This window comes from Equus quagga, chromosome 12, assembly GCF_021613505.1.
Source record: "Equus quagga isolate Etosha38 chromosome 12, UCLA_HA_Equagga_1.0, whole genome shotgun sequence".
NCBI classification, from domain to species: domain Eukaryota; kingdom Metazoa; phylum Chordata; class Mammalia; order Perissodactyla; family Equidae; genus Equus; species Equus quagga.
Genome location: NC_060278.1, coordinates 94352672 through 94379150, shown reverse-complemented (window position 1 = coordinate 94379150; position 26479 = coordinate 94352672). Strand labels below are relative to the sequence as shown.

At 43.8% G+C, this 26479-nt stretch overlaps 1 protein-coding gene across 1 annotated transcript in view; it reads left to right on the top strand.

Moving 5' to 3' along the window:
• Nucleotides 1-26479, top strand: part of PTPRT (protein tyrosine phosphatase receptor type T) — a 1006957-nt gene that overhangs the window by 354029 nt on the left and 626449 nt on the right. The window contains exons 4-5 of the mRNA XM_046677949.1: nucleotides 6384-6465; nucleotides 14951-15066. Of these exons, the coding sequence (XP_046533905.1) occupies nucleotides 6384-6465; nucleotides 14951-15066 (198 nt within the window). The remainder of the gene's footprint in view (nucleotides 1-6383; nucleotides 6466-14950; nucleotides 15067-26479) is intronic.

Genomic DNA, 26479 nt, shown 5'->3' with positions numbered 1-26479 from the left:
CCGTGTACTGTGAACCAGGAGACCAGGGCCTCAGTCCTTGGTCCACTTCTGACTTCTTTTCTGAGCTTTGGTAACTGAGCTGGCTCCACCTCTTAGGGCTGTTAAGAGGCTAGATCAAGACCGCATAATAAATGGTCAATATTGTTGACCTTATTATTGTGGTTATGTTTCTCTATTTTTATTGTCATTCAGTCTTTGTTGATAGGGTGCCCCTTCTGGTCAATACCAATCCCTCCACTGGCATCCTGACCCCAATTGACTCCTGTCCCCTCTAGAATCCTGTTTCATCGATCCCTCATCCCCTTCCTTGTATTTTATGCTATTTCTCTGACTCATTCCTCTCTATCTAAAATTATGTTCCAGTCTCTCCCATCCTAAAAAATCCTCTACTGGGCTTTCAAACACTTGGCCTTGGGCCCTAGCCCTCTTCTCTGAACTTTCTGCTCTGTCTTCCAGGGTGACCTCATCTAGTTCTATAGCTTTAAATGACCTTTCGATGCTGAACTGCCACATTTGTAGCTTTCATCCTAAATCACTCATGAGCTCCAGAAACATAATGCCAGCTTCCTACTCAACATATCCGTTAGATGTTTAGCTGACATCTCAAACTTAACGTGGCCAAAAGAAGTCTTGACATAGCCCTGCCCATGTACACACGTTCATCATGTCATCTTCCCTACATCAATAAATGATACCAGAATCAGCCTAGAAGCTCAAGCCCCAAATTGGAGAGTCCTCACTGAGTCCTCTCTTTCCTTCACTCCTCCTCTCTTGTTCTAACAGCAATTATTTTCATCTCTACCTTGAACATATCTCTCAAACCACAACATCTTTATTCTCTATAGTCACCCCTATCATCAAAGCCATCCTCATCTTTTTTTTTTTTTTTTTAAAGATTTTATTCTTTTCCTTTTTCTCCCCAAAGCCCCCCGGTACATAGTTGTATATTCTTAGTTGTGGGTCCTTCTAGTTGTGGCATGTGGGACGCTGCCGCAGTGTGGCTTGATGAGCAGTGCCATGTCTGCGGCCAGGATTCGAACCGACAAAACACTGGGCCGCCTGCAGGGGAGTGCGCGAACTTAACCACTTGGCCACAGGGCCAGCCCGCCATCCTCATCTTTTATTGGATGGCTGCAATAGCAACTGCTAGGTCTGTTTATTTCATTCTTGCTCAGCTGCCCACCTCCCAATTTCCAAAGAGCATCCAGAATGGTCTTTTTTAAAATGTAAATTAGATTATGTCACTTCCCTGCTTTAAATCTTTCAGTGACTTAGGAGAAAATTCAAGTTCCCTACTATGTCTTCTAAGACTCCACGTCATCTGACCCCACCCGACACTCTCGCCTTGCCTAGTGCCTCTCTAGCTTACTCACTATATCCCCCACACCACTCTCATTCTTATGTTCCCAGATCATCTTGAGCTCTTTCCTGCCTTATGGCCTTTGCACTTGCCACCACCTCTTCCTTGACTGGCCACTGTCATCCTTCTGGTGTCATCTTAATTGTCTCCTCCTTAGAGTTCCCTCCTGACCACTATAAGTGAAGGAGACCCTCTTCTCCTTAGTTACCCTTAATCAAAATCTTCTGTTTATTTCCTTCATAACACCAATCACAAAATGAGTGTAACTTACATATTTATTTGTTTCATTTCCATCTCCATTCACTAGAATGTGAAGTTTATCAGGACTAGGCACTACTTGTCTTGTTCATTTTGATAAGCCCGGCATGTGCCTCAGTGTTTGGTACAGAGGAGGGTCTCTGTAAATGTTGATGAATGAATTAACAAATGAAGACACTGTTCCTGCTCCCAGTGGACTGAGTTTAGGGAATAGCAATTACAATATGGTGTGATAGGCGCTACAGCAGAGTCACCTGCACACTGTACATGCCTTAGCGAAGATATAACATGTGGAAAGATAGGAAAATATAATGCACCTTAAAGCATTTAATTTTTATTGTAAATGTAAAATCGTTCATATTTATTGTAGAAAATTTGAAAAATCCAGAAATTATAAAGAAGAAAATATTCATCTACCATATTCTCTCTAGTGTCATTAAAAGGAAAAATTTCATTCATAGATTATTACCATTCCTACTTCACCTTTTGTGAATTCCCTCTTGAAGTCACTTGCCGGTTTTTCTTTTAGAGACTTTATTTTGCTGATTCTCAAGAATGTTTTACACAAAACAGGATATTTACCTTTTAGCTGGCGTATACATTATAGATATTATTCTCAACTTGCCACTTGACTTTTAATTTTGTTTCAGACTTTTGTTAACATACAAAACATACTTGGGCATCATAGTTAGTAAGAAAGTATTGTATATTTAAAAGATATACAATATTTCAATTTTTTTAAAGATTTTATTTTTTTCCTTTTTCTCCCCAAAGCCCACCAGTACATAGTTGTATATTCTTCGTTGTGGGTCTTTCTAGTTGTGGCATGTGGGACGCCGCCTCAGCGTGGTTTGACGAGCAGTGCCATGTCCGCGCCCAGGATTCGAACCAACGAAACACTGGGCTGCCTGCAGCGGAGCGTGCAAACCTAACCACTCGGCCACGGGGCCAGCCCCTACAATATTTCAATTTTAATAAATTGATTTTTAAGCTTTTGCCATTAATTTCCAAATGTGAATTTGGTTAGAAAACGTATAGACCCAAATCTATACAATTTCTTCTTTGAGGGTTTTTAGAAGTTATACTTTAGACTTTTATATATTCTTTTGTAAATAATCAATGTGCTTTTGAACAGAAATTTCATTCTCTCTTTATATTCATTAATATATGTCTGGTAAATACATTATTGTTCATTTTATATACATACTTGGTATCTTTATTTTTTCCTATTTGATTGGTCAGAGTGTAAAGCATGGGTTAATGTCTTCAAATACTATTTGTTTTTCCATCAATTTCTCTTGTAAGTCTATTGACTCCTGCACTTTTTTTAACATAACCATTTTAGTCCACTTACTGGTGTTTATTTTTCTTTTTGGTTTAAGTTCTACTTTGATGCTTTTGTGTTATTTTTGCAATAACTATTTTCTGTTTACTTGCATTTCCTTGTTATGTGTTTGTTCAACTTATTATTCTTAAGGTTACTGAGTCATTCTGTTTTAGGTGTTTAGCTTGTAGCATACCTTTAGACTTTGCTTATTTAGACAGTCTGAAGGCTTTTCTCTATTTTAACACGTTTATATTTATTGTCACAACGGAAATATTTTTTCATAATTTTGTAATTTTTATTGCACAATTTGAATGCTTTCATGCTATTTCTTTTTAAATGTATTTTCTGTGTATGTTCTTTTTTTAAAAAAATTTTCTAATAGACTTTGCTTTTGGTTTCCTTTGAATTATTAAAAATATAATTAGATGCATAATTCTTTATAGTAAGGTCTTCTGTGGACTTCCTCCTCTGCAGGATGAGGCAGCTATCACACTGCTGTTTCTGCAAACTTTCCCCCTACCCACTGCACAATTTTGTCTGTTAAGTCTCTTGGAAGGACCCTGAAATCTTAGTGGATCCCTCTTCCAGAGTGGTTGTCATGCTGGTGCCAGCTGCTCTATGTTTGGTGTGACTGTCATCTCCAAGTCACTTTACATAATTCCCAGGCAGCCACCTGTTGTCTCAGTGATAGGTCTTACCACCAAAGGAAGCTGCCTCTTCACAGCCGTCACCACCCTTTCCACCAGTTCCCTGCTCACTTGTTATAGCTGTTGGAGCGCTGAGCCCCACTGAGACCATTGACCTCTGAATCCACTAACCTAGAGTGACCACATGGACCACAAAAAGATCCCACATGGAGCTTTTCCCATTGATGACATCACCCACCATGCATTCCATCCACAGACTTAAACTGAGGAGTAAAAGATGGAAGGGAGGGGGTCCATTTCATAGGCTCTTGAGGTTTTAGAGATGAAAAGCAACAAAGATTTGAACCAGAGTAGTGGCATTGCTATCCAATTGGTTTTAACCTAGAAAATGGTTACTTCATGTGGTTCAATGTAATAGCGGAGATGGAAAGACATGGGCAGATTTGAGAAATACTAGGAAGACAGAATCAAAATGAAAATGAATGTGAGGAATGAGCAGGAGAAGTCCAGGCAGAGGCCTAAATCCTAATCTTCAGTGACTGGGTGGGTCATAGTGCAACCCACCAAGGACCATGTTTCAGGAACGATGGCCTGTTGGGCAGTGAGGGAGATGGTTTGACAGGAAAGCTGCTCAGATCTGCTGCATACAGCCTGCGTTTGAGGATCTGTATGATATTTAGGTGGAAATAGAGATCTGTGAGCTGGATAAGTGAGAATGATGTTCAGGTGAAAGGTCTAGAGTGGAGAGCTGGGCTTGGGGATTATCAGTGAATTGACAGCCACTGAAGGAAGTGTGTGCAGTAAAAAAATGAGTAAAAGAGGCCCACACTTAAAGGGTGGATGTAGGAAGAGAAGTGCTTACCAAGAAACCTATGGTAGAATAGTCCCAGATTTATGAGAAAAACCATGAGAGTGGAGTGTCGCCTGAGCCTAATGAAAGACCTGGAAAGGAAGAAGCTGTGAACATAGACAACCACAGAAAAATGGTCAAGTATTAGTAATAATTATAGCAAACATTTGTTGAGAATCTACCATGTGCCACACATTATTCTAAGTAGTGTATTAACTCCTTTAATCTGAATAATTACTCAGTAAGATAGACTACAACTACAGATGAGTAGGTAACTTGTCCAAGGTCACACATTAGTAAGTGGTACAGCCAGGACTGGAACCCATTCTGATCCAGGGCCCAAATACTACACTGTCTTCCCTCTTAAAGTCAGATAAAGATTGAGAAATATCTATTGGAGTTAGCGTCTAAGAGATTATTGGTGTCTGCCCTGAGAGCAGTTTTGGAGGGAGTATTGGAGAGACAGTCTAGATTATAGTGGACTCAAGTTTTGCAGTGGGAAGTAAGGAAGAATTGAGAGTGAGTGTAAATAAAACTATTGAGAATTTTAAATGTGATTGAAATACAATTGAACTATACTAGAGACAAACCTGATGCCAAAGTGTCGCTTTTAAAGAATAAGAGAAGCCCAAGCATTTATGAATGTCAAAGTCAGGGATAATAGGGAGAGTTTGAAGATACAAGAGAAAAAGAGAGAACCAAAAGAACCAACAAGCTGAAAAATGCAGTAGAGGTAGGGGTCAAGAGCTCCAGCATGCCTTGCAGAGAGGAGGCAGTGGTTGGTATGGATGCAGTAGGTTGATGGGTCAGAAATTAGAAGTCAAGCCTCCCTTGTCCTTTTGCCTCTTGAAGATGTGGGTGTCTGCTGGGATTGGGTGGGTGGGTGTTGAAAGAGGAACATTTGAGTGGGGTATAAGAGTCGAGAAGGCAGATTTGCAATAGGCTTTGCCACGGTTGAAATAAGGGTAAGAAGGAATTGGGGCTTTAGATGAGAATGGGATAGGTGATTAGCCAATGTTTGGTGGCTTGTTGAGAATACAGGGGGACCAGGCAGGCTTACAGGTTCTAGAAAAGTTGAGGTCCAGGGTACCATTTGAGCCGGAGGAGCAGGTTTAAGAGGAGTGAGTTGGGAGAGGAGTGTTGGGTAGGAGGCTGAGCCAAAGTACAGGAGGATGGAAGTTCCAGTTTCTGGAGTGGAGAAGGATGAATATGAATGTGTGGCCGAAGCTGATTGGAAGATAAGGCCATAGGCATTAGGGAGGTTAAGGGTGTTGGTCGTGTTGTCCACACAGATATTCCCATCTCCCAGGTGAAGATAGAGGTTGGGTGACAAATAAACTAACTGAGTTTTAAATCATTACTGAAATAAGCAGTTTGGGTGGGAGTCAGAAGGGAGAGTTCAAAGAACTTGTTGCCCCTGGGCTCCCGGATACCAATAGTTGTGCATGGGGCTTATTTTCCAGATGTGTTATTAAGAAATTCAGATGGAAGATGTTCCTCGGGGATGTAGAATCAAATCAGGAGAAACCCTCCTTGGCTTATGGTAGCTTCCAAAGTAAGCTTCTCCCTCACCCTTCATAAGAAAGTTGGGATATTAGGAAGGAATTTTTCTCTGTGCTTCACTTGAAACAATGAGACAGGTGCAGATTGGGTCTGCAGGCCATATTCCGGTGTTTTCCTTGCATCCAAGTGTTATTTCTGAAATCCATTAAAAATGTTCCATGTGGCTGACTCTTCTTCTGCTAGTCACCAGAGTGTGGCCTTTCTACCTTGTTTTGAAAATCCAAGTCAATTGCCGGGGTAGCGTCCTAGGCTAATGTAAGGCTTCTTTGGGTGGTTCTGATGGGAAGGAGAAACGTCAAGGTTTGGGGGCTGGGCAGATTCCTGTGATGAATGCCTCCAACACTTCTGTGAAATTGACTCTCGCCCTGTGTGTTGCAGGTGATATTTGAATCCGTCTCTTTGAAGGGTCATCCTGGCTACATCGCTGTGGACGAGGTCCGGGTCCTCGCTCATCCATGCAGTAAGTCTGCTGCCTGCTCCTAACACAGCCTTGCTCCATGCCACACTGGGCAGCTTGGAGGCTGCAATCCCCCTATTCATTCAGCTCACAAACATCTCTCACTCTCTCTCTTTTTTAATCCTTCAAAAATGCTTACATACTCAATGCAATCAGTCCTGAATAAATCCATAATTTCGCCGGCCTTTTCAACAGGAAGCACCTACAGGAATTTGCAGAGAGTGGCAAAACATCTTCGTTTGAATCTCTCTCCATTATTAAGGGAGTCTAAAGTCCTGATTGTTTATTAGTGGGATTCAGACCACTGAAGTGGAAGAATTAGAGGGCTTTGCATAGAATCTTTTGCAATTGTCTTAAAAAAAGAACACCACCAAAGCACTGAGCAAATTAGCACACTGTTCACTCACAGGGAAAAGTACCCCAAAGCTATTAATCCTTTAAAAGTAATTTTAAATACACTCGTCAGCTCCGTGTAGGCGTAGGGAGAGGTTTCTCACAGTGGTTAGTACTCATGGTACGGTTTCAGGAGTCCTCAAAGGCATCTCATTCCTCCATGTCTATCCAATTTCCCTCTGAAATTCTCTCTCGTGGCTGTATTTAGTCTAAGTTATTTGAAGGTATTTGAGCAAGGAAGTGCAGTTCCCAAGTTCGCTAAATCTCAGAGGGGAGAAGTCCCAGGTGCAAGAAGTTGAGATGGCATCATATCTACAGACATTTGGTGGAGGGAAACTGCTATCAAAGGGATGTGCATGGTGATTATGGTAGCCCCCAGGAGGACTCGCTGGGATGCCAGCCCCATTAGTTTGTTAGTGTTCTGCAGATTGGAGAATCCCATTAGTTTCTTGGCAGCCATCTGGTTCCAGTGACTCCTAGTAGGGCTCTCTCTACTTTCTCCTTATAGCCATGAGTCATGCTATATTGGGTGTGGTGCAGTTTGCTCTTCCTTCAAGAGATGTCATGTGCTCTGGCCTTATGTACCTTCCAATCCTCCCATTTTGGGGCTGTTCTCGTTTCAGCCCCATCCATGTTGCTTTAATTGAAATGTCTCTTCCCATGTCTGCTGCAGTGAATTTGTCAGAGCTTTGAACACCTCTTCCTACCCCTGGCACTAGAATGCCATTGTTTGACTCATTGTCTTAGAGCACCTTCTCTGAGGGAGTTTGGGACAGGTTCCAAGGGGTTTTGGCAAGACAGTATTTTGGATAACTATGTTTGGTGTCTGTGCAAGAGAATCTTTCCCAGAAATCAACCAGCATCTCAGAAATGCTGAGATCCTGCTGGACTCTCCATTACTCTGGCTCAAGGTCCCTACCCTCCGGTTTGCTTCCTGAGTCTGGGATTTTATCTGATGGATCTGTCCATTCAGTCATGCCTGGCGAATATCTCCACTGAACCAGACCTCCTGTGAAACGGGTCCCAGAAATCCCCCCAGCTGTGCAGGGTTTATATAGAGGATATGCAGATGAGTCCCCCTCACCTGGATTAAGTCTTCCCTCCCTCCGACTCCTGGGAGTCATCATCAGCTGCCCATTGGAGAATGCTTTGACCTCAGACTGGGCACCTGTGTTGGGAGATGTCTGCCCTACCGGTGGTACCCTTAGCCTCACACACTCAACCCTGCACAGCCACCAGTTTAAGACAGTCTCTCTGAAACGAGTCTCAGTCTTCCCCAAGCCCTACACACATCCTGTCCTCATAGAGGACAGTCACCTTTGCTGCAGCCAGCTGCATTCCTGCTTCTTACCCTGAGCTTGATACTTGCACTTGCTCTTTCTGATAGGTGACGTTTGTCTCTTCCCAGGAGAATCTGGCCTGGCTTTCTCTCCCAGGACCCCAGAACTCTGTTCTCTAATGACAATTTTCACCTTTTCCGTGAGGCCCAAACTATCACCTGACTCTTGTCCCGGCCTTTACCGCCTTCAAGGCCAGATTGGTAAAAGTTCTGCCTTAACTCCAGGAGCTGTCAGTGGTTTGCTGTTGCAGTCAAATGCTTCCTTCTATCTGAGAAATCTCTGTGGGAGAGGGTTTTCTGAAGGACATTTGGATGCCTTTCTACACCCAAAGTCTTATGGCTCCCCTTGGAATCCTCGTCTCATTGGCACTACTCCTGAATTTAGAATTCTCCTGGCAGCTTCATACTTTCCTGCCTAGAAGTGTGGATTGCATGGTTGTGGAATTTTTGAGAGCCAGTTACCCAGCAAATGGGCCATGGGATGTAACTCAGGAAGACATGACCCTGGCTATGTTCCTGCGTAATATGCTTCGACTGAGTTCAACCTTGTTGCTTAGGCAGCTTAAGCTTAAACTTCCCAGAAATCAAAATGTGAGGACTCTGCGATAGTGGCTGGAATTTGGAAAATTCCATTTAACTATGTGTACAAATACTGGCAGTGCATACACTCCTTAGGGGTCTATCCACAGCTCATGAGTCAGGTGGAGTTGAGCAGGGCCTAGCAAAGATCCCTTCCCAAGGATCTGTGTTCAATCCATGTACAGTCCAGGTTTTTACTTACCCTTTCTTTCAACAAGTAAATTGCAGAGCATTAGTTATGTGTCAAGAGCTTCTGCTGGACACAGGGGATACTTAAGTGATCAAGATAGGTTAGGTCCTTGTCCCTATGGTCTTAGCAGAGGAAGGAAAGACGCTAAGTAACTAAGTAATATTAAATAATAACTAATATGATTTCAGATAGTGATAATGCTATGAATATAATGTGAGTGGCTGAGATCTCCTCAGATAGAGTGGTCAGGGGTGGTGTCTTTGAAGATGTGATCTGAGCTGCTACCTGAGTCATAGGAAGGAGTTCATTGTATAATGATTTGGGGAGTGGGGATTCCGGGCAGAGGAAACAGCAAGTGCAGAGACCCCTCAGGGAGAATGAGCTTGATGCTGCTGGCGTATCCAGAGCACAGGGAGCACAGAAAAAATTGGTCTGAGCGAATCTTGGAGAGGGGAGCTGGGGGCTGGCCACACCAGGCCTTGAGCATCATCCTGAGCAGTTTAGATTTTAACGTAAGTACAGGGAGGCACCACTAAGGGGATTTATGCTGGGGGGTAATTTGATCTCTTTTAAGTATTAAAAGATCTCTCTGGATGCTCTGTGGAGAATGAGTTGAAGGGTAATAGAGAAGTCAGGAGGCTTGTTAGGAAGAAAGTTCTGGAGTCAAGAGACGGTAGTGGCCTGGACCAGGGTGATGGAGAGACAGCCACTGATCATTCACTGTGTATTTACTGAGCATATACTCCATGCCAGGCACTTGTCTGGGTTATCTAAGTGAACCAGGCAGACGCATTCTCTGCCCTCATGGGCTTCCATTGAAGTGAACGAGACTGAAATTGAAACTGAAACAAATAGTCAGGTAATTATACGATCTATAACAGAGGGTATATTAGGTTGCTAGGGGTGCTTCTTAAACAACAGAAATTTTTTTCCCCACAGTTCTAGGGCTTAGAAGTCAGGATGAAGATGGCAGGTTTAGTTTCTCCTGAGGCCTCTCTCCTTGGCTTGCAGAATGCCAGCTTCTCGCTGTGTCCTCACATGGTCTTTCCTCTGTGTGCACATGCCCATCATGTGTCTTTGTGTGCCCAAATTCTTCCCTTTATGAGGACACCAGATTGGATTAGGGCCCACCCTAACAGCCTCATTTTACCTTAGTCACCCTTGTAGACGCCTTTTCTCCAAATACAGTCACACTCTGAGGTATTGAGCGTTAGGAGTTCAACATAAGAATTTTGGGGGGACACAATTCAGCCCATAACAGATGGTAAGCAAGCAGTGCTATGAGGAAACATGGAGCATAGAGATGGAGAGAGGTAGACAGATAGAGATATTTAGGAGATAGAGCAAACTGGTCCTATTTAATGGGTTAGTTTGGGAGCAGAGGCATCAATAATGGTGTGCTTCCCGATTTCTGGCTTTAAGTGTTGGGTGGTGCAGGCTGAGGTGGTGCGAGTAGGGAGAATTGAGCATGAGTGTTGCCTTCCAAGATACTGACCATGCATGGGTCCTGGGGGCCCATGAGATCACTAGCAAATGGCTAGTGGCTTTTGCACTGTCCTTCGGACTGACGCTGCTTTTTCTCCAACCACAGCCTTAATATTAATGCATTTATGACTTCACTCATAGATTGTTAAAAATTTAAGTATCCTGAGAAACATACATTCTCTTTTTGTCCTCAGGCTTTGAAACTTCCCACTTCTGTCCTACAAAACATTTTTTCTATTATCATGTGGTCATTGTTTATCGATAAGCAATTCCACTTAGTTTTCCAAAAGTTCCAGGGGGGTTCGTGCCTGATTTGCAGCTGTGTTTCTTGATTGATTTGAGCTGAAGTGATGACTTTCAAGGCTAGCCTCACAGCTCTCAAAACAGGGACCAGAAGACAGGCGTAATGCTCAAAGGAGATTATTTTCTCTTACAAACTGAAACGTCTCGTCTATACTTTATAGCCCATTTAACATTTTTGTGTTATTCTAAAAGTATTTTAGCCATAGTTACCCTCCGCTGTCGTTTCTCGGTATTAGCCATTAGCAGGGCCACTGCCGTTATAACCATGTGGGATAAATGTCAGCACAATTTTTTCCACTCAGTTTCAAAGTTTCTAGCTCCTAAATTGACTTTTAGAGTTTTTTAAACTTTTTTTTTTCCATCACAACCTTGTGGGGCCGTGTCACTGAGCCCACGGAGTGTCTGCAGTATGTTTCTAATGTATGTACTGCACTTTCTCCTCAATTGTGTGGCTTCCTACTGAGCAGTGTCAGGATTAAAGAGCAAGATAAAGGGCACAATAATATGTCTTCAGATGCTGCACTGACGTCTGCAGGAGTTTAAATGTCACCAACATCAAGGCATTTTGCCCCATACACACAGCCAGTTTTCTGTTAACCCCATTCAGCAGGATCCTGTTTTGGGGGTGCTGGGTCTCAGTAGGGAGTAAGCGTGAAATGCGTAAAATCTTGAGCTGGTGGCTCGTCTGGGCCCTGAGCTCAGCCGTATTTGGCTGAAGATTGGTGAATTGAAGCTGGTAGGATAATTTCTTTCCCAGAGCTGCAGATGCTGGGGAAAATGACAGTTGAAAGAGCGTAGAGCTCAGGAGTGGACTGGAATGAGGGGATGGGAGAGGGATGAGAGAGGCCAGGAGCTCAGAGAGGTGAACCAAACAGGTCCCCAACATAAGGAGGATCCTGAGAGAGAGAGCGATCTGTCATGAGCTGGGGGTGAGGCAAGGGCTCAAAGAGCAGAGACAAGAGTCAGTGAACGTGGAGAGAGTGCTAAGCAGCAGGAGGGGCGTCTGGATAAGCTCCTGTGTTGGGAGCCACCATCTAGGGCTAGCACTCACGTGATCCTGCAGCACGATGCCTGGAGAGGTGGGAGCATCTCTAGATTATGGTCCAGCTCGGGCAAGATTGGCCAGTGGGAATTGTTCCAGATGACTTACATAAGAGCTATGTAACAGAAACCACAACCTAAAAGAGCGTGTCTGTAGACATGTTTTGTTAAGTCTGCATGTTGTTTTAATAAAATTCTGTCAAGATTTTTGAGTGAGAGATTTTACATAAACCCTGGATTTCTTACTTGCCTTGAGAAGTCGGATGATTAGCTACCCTGAGCAAAGCACTCTCGCCTGACCTCCGTCTGCTGGATTTAAGGAACAGCTGTCCCCGTTCAATGGGCATGGAGTGTAAGTCCCCACCACTCCTTATTGCCTCCTCAATGCTGAGGCTGGCGTCAGATACCAGTTATTATTGTGCTTACAGTGTTGTTTTCTTACACAGTCATGTGTCACATAATGACGTTGCAGCCTCAATGACTGCACATAGGACAGTGGTCACATAAGGTTAGTACTGTATAGCCTAGGTGTGTAGTAGGCTATACCATCTAGGTTTGGGTAAGTGCACTCTGTGATGTTCAAACAATGGTGAAGTAGCCTAACGACGTATTTCTCAGAACGTGTCCCTATCATTAAGCGATGCATGTCTGTATAGAGAAATCTTTATTTTACCCATGTCTCTCTCTAAAGTGGGAAAATGAATGATGGGACAAGGAGGTGGTGATTTGCTTTGCTTTTTGACTGAACCCTTTATTCATCTACGTAACTGTCTGGCTCCTGTAGTTGCATGGGTTCAACACGTCTGCTGTAAACCATCAATGTTTCACCAGAATATTAATGCTAGGGGCCATTAAGCCTCTAAATTCTCTCCACTGGACCTCGAAGGAAGGGAGGAGGAGGGATAGAAGATGAAAGAATTAAGGCAAAAGGTCTGCTGCTGAGATGGAGAAATGGAGAGTCAGAAGCAAGCAGGGACATTGATCCAGAGAAGATCCATTTCTAACTGCACGTGCCCCAGAGGTTAAGCCATTTGCCCAGTGTCCCCCAAGGGTAAGGGGAGGTGTCCCTTTCTAAAACCCAACACAAAGCCTCCCAACATTGCAGCTGAGACCCTACGCTCCCTCCCTACACACAGTAGATGTTCCTTCCCCCATAACCTGTGGCATAAATTGGCTTACAGGGTTCACTCTGTTCCCACTTGAAGAATTGACTTGAACTGATAGTTCCAAAAATAACTTTACAAAATTATACAGGAGAGCAAAAAGGAAACAATTTCAGACGATCAAAGCAGCCTGACATTTTTCAGGTTGACTGGATGCAGGAATCTTCAACTCTGAGAAGCCCACAAGGAGAGGTCTTCCCTGGGCCTTTGACTGTAGATGCCACTCTAGTCATAGGGTCCCAAAGGCAGCGGGGTGGGGGTGGTCTCGGAGCTGTTGTTATTTGTTTAAAAACCTGAGCAGAAGGTATATGTTTTCCTACAGCAAGTCTGCCTCATCACGCCAAGGTTCTTGGCTTTTGCTGAGCTTTACAGATGGTGACACAGTTTGGTAGACCAGATAGTTTAAAGCGTGGAGGCCATGGGGACAAATGGCAAGGAAAGGGACCACTTGTGATAAAGTATTCTGGAGCAATGAGAAAAGCCTGGAGGATCAGCACAGCCTTGCCTATGAGCCCTTTCTGGGACTGTGGGTTCCAGGTGACACCACTGACCTCCCATTGCCCAGGAGGCAAGAGAATGTGCTAGTTAAATGCTGAGTTTTGGATTAAAAAGGACTGAATTCTTTTTCTGTCATTAATACCATGTAGCTTTGGGCAAATTAAACTTGGTAAGCCTTGCTTTCTGCTTCTCTAAAAGGGAAATAAGACTAGTGTCTGCTTTACAGGAATGTTATGAAGTTAAATTAGATAAAACATATAAAGCATTTATCACAGTACCTGGCATTGTAGGAGCTTTCAATAAATGACATTGTTGTTATTATTTGTCTCTCTGGATATTTGACTCCTTCTGGAAAAATGGCCAAGGGCCCTGGTGAACCTCCTCGATCCTCTTGACAACACTCTGTTTGATCTTGTTCTGGGTAATTGATGCCTGCTTCATCATTGATTTGTTAATGTGCTAGGCGTCTTTGGCACTTTTGTGCCTCGGTGAAGAAACTCATTCTTCTAAACGTAGGTTATCAAGTCACTCATCTTTGGAGATCTCACCTAGGTGAGAACCTGTGTCTGTAAACAAGGAAAAAGATGAACCAAAGTTACCCAACATAAAACATATGTTTAATTCTAGAATTGATTGCTTATGGTCACTGTGAGTTTCATTTGAAAGTCCTTTCTCCTGTTAGGCCAAGTCCCCAGAGTAAATGTCCCACCTCCTTCTCATCCTCAGGAGATACATATCTTAGAGTGAAGAGCGTAGACTCTGAACATTTCTTGAATTCTCTGTGCCTTGGTTCACTCACTGTAAAAGAGAGATAACACCACTACCAACTGCATTGAGTTACCTGAGTTACTGTGTGTAAACCCTGCACATGACACCCATCACCTAGTAAGCACTAAGTGAATGGAAGCCACCAGCGTTCTCCTCCGCCTTTTCTCCCTCCTCCGCTCTTTGCCCTCCTCATCATCTGCATCATCTGCATCACCAGCATCCTCACCAAGGCCACGTGTGGAGGTCTCAGGCCCAAAGGTGCTTCACTTCAGCTTTCTTTCTTCTGCTCACCCAGGCAACAGGGAGGAACCTGCTACGGTGAGCCTCCGCCTATTCAATTTCTTCTTCCAGACATGGCAATATTGCCTAGCAGCTAATAATATGGATTTGAGGTTCTCAGAGACCTGGATTTATGTCTTGGATGCCCCACTTCCCGGCTGCTGACTGTGCCAAACTACGGAGCCTTAATTTTCTGATCTGTGAAATGGAGATACTGCCCACCTCATGGACTATTTTGAGGTTTAAGTGAGTGGATGCATGTGAAGCCCTTACAGTAGTTCTCGGCTTGTAGTAAGTGATCAATCAACAGCAGTTCTTCAGTGAGTGAGGCCACTTCCCAGGCACAAATTCCACCCTGCCTGGTGCCCATCCTGAGCTGCCATCTACTGATAGGGAAGTGGTGCAGGCAGTTGAATTCTGTCCTCATGTGCCCTTTGGTTTCTCTTTTAGGAAAAGCACCTCACTTTCTGCGGCTCCAAAATGTCGAGGTGAACGTGGGGCAGAATGCCACGTTTCAGTGCATTGCTGGCGGGAAGTGGTCTCAGCATGACAAACTTTGGCTCCAGGTAAGGATGGAGAAGCCCCCTCCTCACACCTGTCCATCCCTTGGTAAGGGAAGAAAGTGCGTGCTGTGATGAAGGGCTTGGTGGGGAAGAGGAAGGGTGTTTTTTAAGTACCTCTGCTCCTTGGATGTTGCTCTGTATCCTTGATCTTGTTAAATCTTAACTCTAATTCTGCTATGTAGGCATCAATATACCCATTTTACAGATGGAGAAATTGAGACCACAAATACAAAGGTGCCAGAGCTAGAATTTGCAACTATGACCTCTCCAAACTGCCTCTAACATACTTTGTCCTTTAAGCTCAGATTCCTAGGGCTAAGGCAAACAATATTTTAGACTCTGGGTATATATGCATTTCCGTGTGACTTTGAGAAGCACTTTGTCAGTTTCTACAAAAAAGCCTGTTGGGATTTTGATGGGAATTGATTGCATTGAATCTATCTATACATCACTTAGGGGAAAACTGACATCTTAGCAATAATGAGTCTACTGACCATGAACATGGTATATTTCTTCAGTTATTTAAGATCTTCAGTAATTTTACTCAGCAAGGTTTTGTAATTTTTGGTGTACAGGTCTTGCATGTTTTTTTATCAGACTTATCCCTAAATATTTCATATGTTCGATGCTATTTTAAAAGGCATTTAAACAAATCTCAATTTCTGATTTTTCATTGCTAGTATATAGAAATAAAATTGAGTTTCATGTATTGATTTTGTGCCCTGCAATCTTGTTAATCTTACCATGGCTATTTAAATTTAAATTAATTAAAATAAACTAAATTCAAAACTCAGATGCCCAGGTGCACTAGCCACGTTTCAGGTGCACAATAGCCACACGCATCTATTTGCCACCGTTTTGGACAAATGCAGATAGAGAACATTTCTGACATTGCAGAAAGTCTTATTGGAGAGCATGACTCTAGAAAGATACCACCTCTGGTTCAAGGAAACAGGAATATTGCTTGAAAGAAGCTGACTCCAGTTACCTCCAATTCATATATTGTTTTTTTTTTCTTTGAGGAAGATTAGCCCTGAACTAACATCTGCTGCCAATCCTCCTGTTTTTACTGAGGAAGACTGGCCCTGAGCTAACATCTGTGCCCATCTTCCTCTACTTTATATATGGGATGCCTGCCACAGCATGGCTTGCCAAGCGGTGCCATGTCCGCACCCAGGATATGAACTGGCGAGCCCCACTGCCGAAGTGGAACGTGCGGTGTGCACTTAACCTCTGCCCCACCAGGCCGGCCCCTCCAATTCATATTAAGAAGAGTTAAGAGTTCTCTATCATCTCTTCTGACTGACTTAGTTTGGACGTTGGTCCCTAACCCGTGGCCAGCACACTTTGATGGGAGTTCGTAGTGTCACTTCTCTTCTTGCAGTTGAGCCCATTTCCTGCAGTTGGAAAATCCCCTGGAGGTGCAGAGAGAGCACCTCCAGGGGCTCACAGTTCCTCCTTGCTCCTTAGCAGGGCAGTAGAATGAAAATAAGAGTAATGCCTGCCCCTCCCACTTCCCTGGGCTGTCTACAGACAAAGAGAGTACTGTCACCTTCCGCGTGTCAGTCAAGTATTACGTAGTGTTATTTTCTCATTATAATTAGTATTAAAGTGTATTAAAGTGCATCAGGCTTCCAAGAAGCCTTTGTCATTTCAATGGCATTGCCTGAGTTGGGTGATGAAAATGAGATGGGAAAATCACAATACTTCCAATACCTTTCTTTGGGTTTTCCAATTATTTTATGATCGTTACTTCTACAGTTCTGAGTTGCATGCCCTAAACCTTGGGTCTATCAGTGTAAGGATGTTAAAGCAGAATGTAATGGAAGTTTGGAAGACAATAGATAGGAACACGTGGCGTGGAGCTCTTCCACATCTTATTTATTTATCTGCTTTTCAGTGTAAACCAAATCTTATTGCACAGAACGTTTTTCAGGTGGCTTACAATGGGACATAAAGCATGACAAGATAGCGTAAATTAAAAGTGAGGCCACCCAAGATAGGGGGAAAAGAACACAATGGAGCTGGCAATAATGCTAAAACCACCTTTCTGTATATCTGTTACTGACTGGTGGGTCACAAATGGAGCCCACAGTACTGTAGCCACCAATAGAATAAAGGAAATGTCATATACACAGTACAGTTCCCAATGTCCATGAGATAAACACAAACCAATTGCTCGGGAAAATTCCGTCATTCACACGGGTCAGACAGGAATGGTTCCCAGGGGTTCTAAAGAAAACAGCATGTGGTGTAAGGAGCAGTGTTCTCCACCACAGTCTTATTGAAGGCACACGAGTGAGTTTCATAGGCTTGTTTCACGTGATGATGTTCTGTGTAAAAGCAATTGAAGGATGCGGCTGAAGAGAGGAGGGTGAAGTGGGCACTGTGATATGCCAGCGGTCCCTAGCTCTCTGCTAAGCCGTCTCCATCCTGGGACACTTTAAATGTATCTGGTGAGTGAATAGATTCAATAACTGTTTTCTCAAGGAAACCTCCCCAAATATTGTCTCCTTCATCTATATTTCAGAAAATACTGGGAGGGAGATGGTTTACGCTATGCTCTCTGGCAAATGCCTGCTTTGCTAGTTAAGTCCAGGCTTATATTCAACAGTGTGGTTGGAAGTCGGTGAACATTTTTCTACAGAATATGAGGTGCCTGTCATGACACCTGCCACCAGGAGCCGGCCGCAGCCCTGACCCGAGACTGGTTGAGGCAGTGGCGGATTTCTCATGAAATACTGCTTTGGCTCTGTTTCAGTGCCTGGAGGAGCAGCCAGCAGACTCGCCAAACCTCTGTTCATGTAACTGGGCTGGGGCAACTCAGCCTGAGCATTTCCTAAGCAAGTGAAATAAGCACGTGGTGACCAGGAGTCCCCACAACATGCCCTCGGCAGGTCTAGCTTTCAGCAATGCCACTTCCTGCTGTAGCTTCCAAGATAAGCTGAAGAATCACTAAGTCACCAAAGGTGGAAACTTTTTATCCACCAGTTTTTAAGTCAGGGAAATACAGACGGTGACTTTCTTTCCAGAATGGTATGTCCGGTGGCCCTTCTTTCTGGCAATGGTTAGGGAGCAGGTGGTGGGCTCATAGTTTGAGATAAATCCTTGTCACCTGTGTTGTAGAGAATGCTTGCCTTCTTTTCTATAGAGCAAGAATCCATAGCCTGCTTATATGTGAGTGGTTACAGATCATAAATTAATATTTTAAAAAGGAAGACCGGCAAATACCCCTGTTTGACACCCTTCTGGAAACTTTATATGCTCTTTAGAAGACCTCGTCTGATGGTGCTTTCATGGACTCATGGTGCAAATTCTGCGTAAGAATCAATGGACAGGACCTATGCAGAAATGTGCGTTCCTGAGCCTAGAACAATTCTAGTTCTTCGGGGAAAAGGCTGATAAAGGCCAATAAAAATTATAAACAAGCTCATCTCATTCTGGGTTGATTTCTCCTTGAGGTAGAGAGTATAATGCTATGGTCTATGGCGGACTGTCTATGGCCTCAGTCATAACCTGCTTATTTCTTATGTGATAAATTGGCCTGGGGAATCCAAATGTAATTTTTCAAGCATTTTTTTCAAGCAAGTAGACAGTGTGCATTCTGAGTGAAATGTCTAGTCTACAGTTTGGAGAGCACTTTAAAAAAGAAAAAAGAACAATGTTCAGGGTCCAACTAGGTGCAACTGTACTGACGGGATTATCAGTGCAGCACGGTGAAAATGTATATGCGTACATCTTTTCTGGAAGATAATTTGGCAATATATATCTAAAACCTCAAGTGTGCATATTCTTCCAAGAAGTGATTTTACTTATGGGAATGTGCCTGAGAAAATAAGCAAGACAGGGAAGAATTTATCTGCAAGTGTGTTCAATAGGATGACAAACTGAAAACAACCTAAAATGTCAAGCAAAAGTGACAGATTAAGTAAATGCTGGAATGGAGTCATTAAGCATCAGGTTATAGAAGTATATTTAGTGACATTTTCACAATATGTATTTAAGCTAAAAGAACAAGTTATAAAACAACTAATATGTTCAATTTATTAATTTTTTTATCAAAAACAAACACATATACATAATATACACATATTTATACTCACAAATATATGCCTACTTATATAAGTATATACACATAACACTATACAACACGTATCAAGACAATAATTGATTGTGATGTTAGATTATGTATGCTTTTTATTTTCACTTTTAATCTTTTCTTTTTCATAAAAATACTCTAAAATGAATATAGGTAACTAATATAAATTTAAAAAATGCTACTAAAAAGAGAAAAATGGTCGTTTTTCCTACATACACAATATTCTAAGGATGGTGGGAAGCCCTGACTGGGCATTGGGGTAGCTGATTCCAGCAGAAGCCGAAGCCCTGGCCCCACTGAGGACGTGGTAAAATTACCTTCAGATTCCCCTACGCCTCACCTCCACCATCAGATACTGCTCATCCAGGCAGAGATGTGGAAATATTGTGTGTGTGCCATCTGGGCTTTACGGAAGACCGTGGCCCGTAGGGCCCCATGCTTCCACTTCTCAGGACTCCAGAGCAGGCCCTGTCAGTCCACTGCAGGGCTGGCTTCCAGGCCTCCCTACAAAGGATTTGCTCCATCGAGAGTTAGTGCAACAAATATCGTTTGAAGAGTCTCAGAAATGAGGCCATGTGTCCAAACGCTCTGCACAGATCTCAGTGGGGGCAGCATATGTGTTTAGACAAATCACAGGCATTGGACAGGGAGCAGACCCTAATCTGGCAGGAAAAGGCTCCTGCCCTGGGCACGTCTCAGCCCAACAGCAGCCTCTCTAGGGCGGAGGAGATAAGCAGACGTGTCAGTTCTCACTGTGGCTGATTCTTCCAGTAAACCTGTTTTCCAGGTCCCCCAAGGGCTCCCGCTGGCTCCCAGGGCTGTGAGTGTTCTGGAACCAGCTCCTCCTCCTCCTGCCTGCATCTGTACCAGGTGTCCCTTCCACGTGGGACTTCTGTTGAAAATGTAGTGGCCACATCACAACCAAAGAATAATGATAAATTAATGATAATACTCATAAAAGCTGACGTTTTTGGAGTGGTTACACCTGTGATGTATTTAATTCTTGCAACCAGTCTTTCAGGCAGATGCTATTTTTAGCTCCATTTTATAGATGAGGAGACTGAGCCTGGAGGGGTAAATGAGTCACACAGGTCAAAGTTGCACAGGTATCGAGCAGGGGAGGCAGGATTCGAACACAGGTCTGTGTCCTATTCTTCAGTTCTCGGCATCCTTCCACGCTCACCTTGTAGTCCTCTCACTTTATGTCATCATGCCAGCTTTTCCTTCTATACAGATGGCTTCCTATTAAAAAAATAAATTCGTTTCTTTAGCACATATTTACACTTCTCTAGTTTGCACTGTACTAGATACTTAAATAGATTTGAGTTTCTCAAATCTACAGGCAAAATCAATGAAGTAAAAATACCCTTGAAATATTGTTCAAATTACTCCCCTCTGGTTGCCTTTTTACTTTTCTCCTCTTCTTAGCCAAATTTCTTAAATGTGATGGCTTTCTTCAACTCCAACCTCTTCCCAGAAGTGACCCTTGTGAAGGTCACCAGTGCTTTCCTTGTTGCTAAAGCCAATGGGGCTTATTATTACAACATTATTGTTATTAGTCCTTATACTTGACTCTTCTTCAGCCTTTGATGCGCTGACTGCTCCCTCCTTGAAAATCATCCTGCCCTCTCGTTTCCATGAAATCATTGGTCCACAACTAGGAAGGGTCTGAGATTTTACCTTATTTGCAAGCTAATGAGGTAGGCTGCCATTTCATAGCTGCTGGCAGAAGATGTGACTCTCCTGGGTCAGAGACAAAGGACTTTATTATTCACTGCCCAGCAGGCAGAATGAGCTTCACGTTTGCAACAGTTTCCCTTGTCCCCCCAAGTCCCATGGGGATGATAGGGGGGGTGGATCCAGGTGGGGTTTGCATACAGTAGGCCTGTGTCACAGCTAAAGAACCCCATGCTTAGGAAACACCAATCTTTTATTAATAGCTTTATTGTGATGTAATTAACAAACCATAAAGTTCAGTAAGTCTACAATTTGATGGGTTTTACTATATTTATAAAGTCTTGGCACCATCATCACATTTCCTTCTTGTCACTTGTAGGTGTCCCAGATTAAAAAATACATCTTTAGGGCAACACAGGGGATGAAAATCTAGCTGGGCTTTGGATTTGCAGAAGGTTGCGTTCTCTCAAATTCATCTGCACCTGATGCCTGGACCTCCTCCTCTTCCTCCATCCTGCACACATTGTCTTTGAGGACCCCAGTCAACTCTGACCTGGAAATTTCCCATCACATACTTATTCTTGCCTCCTTTACTTTCTAATGCTTTTTCATCAGTGTCTTCCCTCAGCCCATCCTCAGTTTCTGTGCTTCAGGATTTGATCCCAGCTCATCCCGGCCCCAGGGCGCAGGAGCTGGGAGAAAGAGTCATGAGCAAGGCAGACCGGCTTCTTGACCTCGTGGAGTTCCCCTCCTGGCAGTAGAGACAGACATTAAGCAACTCATCACAGAATTAAATATTTCATCACAAATGTGACCAGGCTTCTAGGAGAAAAAAAGGGTTTGCTGAGTAGGGAGTAGGGAGAGTGGGCGGGATGATGAGTATCAGAGAAGTGCCCTTGGAAGAAGCAGCCTTTGAACAGTGCTGAGAGGTGAACTGGATATAGTCAAAGGGAGATGGTGCCACACAGGGAGATGGCACATGTGCAGGCCCTTGACCCCCTGCTCATCCTCTTTGCTAAGGGCTTACAGCTCCCTGTGGGATTTATGCCAGGATCCTCCTAACTCTGCAGGAACTCTGAACCCAGAAATCAACCCCAAATGAGCAGTCAGCTATGCATGCAGTAGACCCTTGGGAGGGCTTCAGCACAGCTAATCAAAAATGATTTATGTCCACTTCTATTTCTTTTAACGTTTAATAAAGAATAATCAAAAGCTATTCTTTAGAGACTGCCAAAGAGGTACAAATATGATCTTAAGAAAATCAATGAGCCAGATTTTAGCAAGTTTCCAAATGTCATGCCATTGAAGCCGTATGACTAGAAGTGAAAAGAATATTCATTACAAATGAATTGTGGGAATCCCACCTAAGTATTTTCTAGCCAGGAGATTTCTGGAACAATTAGAGCAGTTTTCAGCTGGAAGTGCTGGGCCTCATTTTACTTTTTTATTATTATTGTTTTTTAATCTAGAAGCTCAAACCAACACATGGAAGGCTTCCAGAACCCTGTATTAAAATATCTCCTGTAAAACAGGCATAATGTCTGTTGCACATGGTTTTGTCTTATTAAAGACAGTAATGTTTCCACTTCTGCCCACCATAAATCAATTGCAGGGCTGCATGCGCTCTCTGAAATAATGACAGCCATTTTTGCAGGCTGTCTTATCTCTTTGTGAAGGGAATAATGTCATGACACGAGAGCAGAGAGGATGGAGAATTGCAAAATGGTGAGGCCATTATGGATACCTTGATAGCTCATCGGGTAATGTGAAAACAGCAGACTCTCCGTGGCATTGGGTGCCTCTCTTGTTTCCTCTCTAGGTGGTTCCTGAAGACAGCGAGGTCTTGTCTGGGGGTGGAAGGATGCAGGTGTGTTAGGGTTAGGAATATTAAAATGTGGGTATTCACAGCCCCTGCTCTTGCAAAGACTGTGCGCTCTCAAACCAAGCTGACTTATTTCACATAAAACAAAACAAGGTAAGGGAAGGTGGAATTCAAATTGTTTTGAAAACGAGAGAAAAGCAGATGAAAGAGGAGAATGAAAAATAGAGATTTCAAAAGGACCTGTTGCCAAGATGAGAAAGACATTAAGTATAAAATGGGATTAAGGAGGCCCACCAATTAGTCTATAAAATGCCTTTGTTCAACTTAGAACACATATGCCCCTGGATGAGCGAATTGGAAAAAGTTTCACCCTCTGGGTCGATGCAGCCCTGTGGGCATATAGCTTGGCAAGCAGACAGAGCCTTTGGGCAAAGAAAATAGATACTCAGCCTGTGTTCAGGACTCTTGGCTCTGCCAATAAAGTATGGGTTGGATTGGGGTGCCACATCCCTGGGTCGTGGCTGGGTATCCTCAGTGCAGTGGCCCATTGCTCAGCCTCAGGAAGTGGCTTGGATTTAAGGAATGTTTCCGTTCACGTGTTATGTGGAATTATTTGGCCCCTTGCTTTCTGTTGAGGGACTTCAGATGACATTACCCTTCAAGTCTTGGAGACTCAAGACAAGCCAGCAGCATCAGCATCACTTGGGAACTTGTTAGAATTGCAAATTATCTAGCCTCATGCTAACCTGCTGAATCACCCTGGAGGTGATTCAGATGCTGGCTCAAGGTTGGAGAACCACTGCTTTAGCCTGATGGAGTTGGGTTAAGAAAACCTCACCCTAATAGCATATCAGATATGCCATCCCTGAAGAATATATTTACAGTCTGTTAGCCAGGAGTGTAGGAAGATGCTTTGCCCCTCCTTACATAGATATTTCTGACTTAGAGACTCCTGATGCTTCCAGAAAGCTAGACATCTGGGCTTCCATCACAGCATTTCCCAAACTATTTTCTATGGAGCAGTCATTTCCTGCAAGATGACATTTGGTGTTCTTTGACGAAGCAAAGTAAGTTTCTAGAACACTGTGTGCTCTACCCTCCTCTCACAGAGTCATATTGTAACTGTTCGCTGTCATATACCGGGTGGCAGCTGGGTGATGTCATTAAGGCCTCAGTCCCTGGAATCAGATCACCTGGATCCAAATCCTAAGTCAGTCACTCAGCAAAGTCATGTAAGGTTTTGCTGTTCTCCAGCAGTTCACAGGCCAGCAGCACCTGCAATACCTGGGAACTTGCTAGAAAGGAAGGATTTCAGGTCCAACCGCAGCCTCACTGCATCAGAATCTGCATATTTAACGAGATCCGCAGGTGATTTGTATGCACGTTGGTTTGAGAAGTGCTATTCTAAGGCAGTTGCTTGACCTCCCTCTGCCAGTTTCCTCATTTTTAAAATAGGAATATTAATAGGACCTATCTCATGCTTTACCGTGAAACAGAATCACCTGGAGGGTTTGTTAAAACAAAAATGGCCTGGCTCCACTCCTAGAATTTCTGAATCATTAAGTCAGGGGATGGGGCCTGAGAATGTGCATTTCTAACAAGCATCCCAGGGGATGCTCATACTGCTGTGTGCAGGGACCACACTTGGAGAACCTCTGCTCCAGGTCATTCTGAGAGCATTGCTCTTTCCACACCGGCCCTGTTTTTCTCCGTGAAGTATGCTATTTCAATCCTCGTCTTTATATTTATTTCCTATCCTTTTTGCTGTTTTGCTGGAATCTTAACCCAGCCTGTAAATTCCGCTGGGCAGAGATCACACTTTCCACACTCCACATTCTCTCATTTTCTGTTTTGTTAAATAATGACTACATTTCCAGGATAATTAATAATAGAATAAGGAAAGGGGGGAAAACTCAGACTGCCAACAGCAATAAACAGCATCCACAAATGGATATCAGCCCTGGAATCCTCTTTAAAATCTACACTTCTAACAAGGTCCCAGGTGATGCTGAGGTTGCTGGCCCAGAAACCACCCTTTGAGAGGCACTTTCATAGGGATTTTAAAAGGATTAAGTGAATTCTATCATGTAAGCCAGTTAACACAGTGCCTAGCACAGACTAAGCACTCAAAAATGTTAGTTAATGTGGCTTTTACTTAATAAATGCTCAGACAAATCCCATTAAGTTGAACAACATATTTATCAAACTCACTTAGCTATGGAACTCTTTATTTGTGGGAGTCATATTGACTTTTCAGCGGAAGCAGTGTGTTATTACAGGATGCTCCAGCTTTCCCATGTTGTCAGTGTTCAACCAAACTCAGTTCCCAGCCCCTTCTCTCCCCTCCCCCTGCTTTTTTTTTTTAACATCGATTCAGGAGCCAACCACCAGCAGAGCTCAAGGCAGTGGCTCATGGGATTTTAGGAGACCCTATGTGTAATGGAGGAGGCATTGATAGGAAAGCGCTGGGCAGAATAGATGTTATCAGTGTCCTTGACAGGGTCCTTTTGAGCCAGTGCCCCCAACCCCAAGGCACTGTCCCTGTTGGCTCTAAAGGCTCACAGCTCCCCTTCCCCAGACAACTGCGCTCAGTCAAATGGGAACAGACCATGACCAAGGACTGACTGACATGGGGTACAAGTGTTGGCTCCTTGCCTAGAGTGGGATCATCTCTGTGGTCCATGCATGCTCCAGAGCTCCCGTGGAATCACGCTGAAGCTGGACTCCAGTTTTGACCACATCCTTGCTCGGTTTCTTTCCTCTCCCTATTTTTTACCCCCTTTCTCCTGAGAGCACTCAGTAAGTCGCCGTTCTCAGACTCTGCTTCCGAGAAGCCCAACCTAAGACACGGTTGTCAGTGCCCACTGGGAAGTTGATTCATTTGGTTCATAGACTCAGAAGGGCTAGAAGATGATTCCGCTTTGGAACAACAGACACAGGTCTGAAAGACTTGCCACAGAGGAGAGGAAGTGTGCCCTGAAATTTCAGAGGAAGGATGTACTTATGTCTGAAAAATATTACAGGAGCCAGAAGAAAATTTCCAACAAGCCGGAGTGGTCACAAGGATCTAAGAGTCTGACAGCATCTTCCCCACGCTTCCATGTGTGTCAGCCGTGTCATGCTTCTCTCTGGCTTTTCCCAGGACTTTGGCTACCCTCACTCTCCTGCTCCTCTTTCCCAGCATCCTAACACTTGCATTCCTGTGCATGACATGGCGCTTGATGTCTTGATTGGGAAGATGTGCTCTCCCACCTTGTCTCTGGGCTGCGGTCCACTTCAGGCTCCTGGCATCCCCCTATTCCACCCCTCTTTGTGCCCACTCAAACTACTCACTTGCCTGTAAGCCTGGATCTCTGAGCCCATTCCTGCTTAATGAAAGCTCCCTTTGTTTTCTTCCCTTGTATTTTCTCTTCTCCCTCTTTCTGGGGCTGAGACAGCGGCTGGGACCTGTGCTTCTTACACATGTACTCTGCTATAATCCCTTCTCCACGTTGCCGCGGCATTCTGGCATCGGAGCCTCTCACCCTCCCTGGGCTTCTAGAATCCCTTCTGATTTCTGTGTCGGGGTTCCTGCTCAATTGCCTTGACCTTCAGCACCTGCTTGCCCTTCCATCTGGGCTCAGCTCTCTGAACTTAACCTCCATTTCTCCTTGCCCGTGGTCCATCTCAGTGCTATTTCCTATCATGGCTCCAGGCCCTCCTGCACGTCCCTGTCCTGCTGTTGCCTGCTCCCAATATGACAAGTGTGATTATCAAAAGGCCTATTTTCCAGAGATTTTATAAGACAACCTGCAATTTCCTATCTTTCAGTGGGAGAA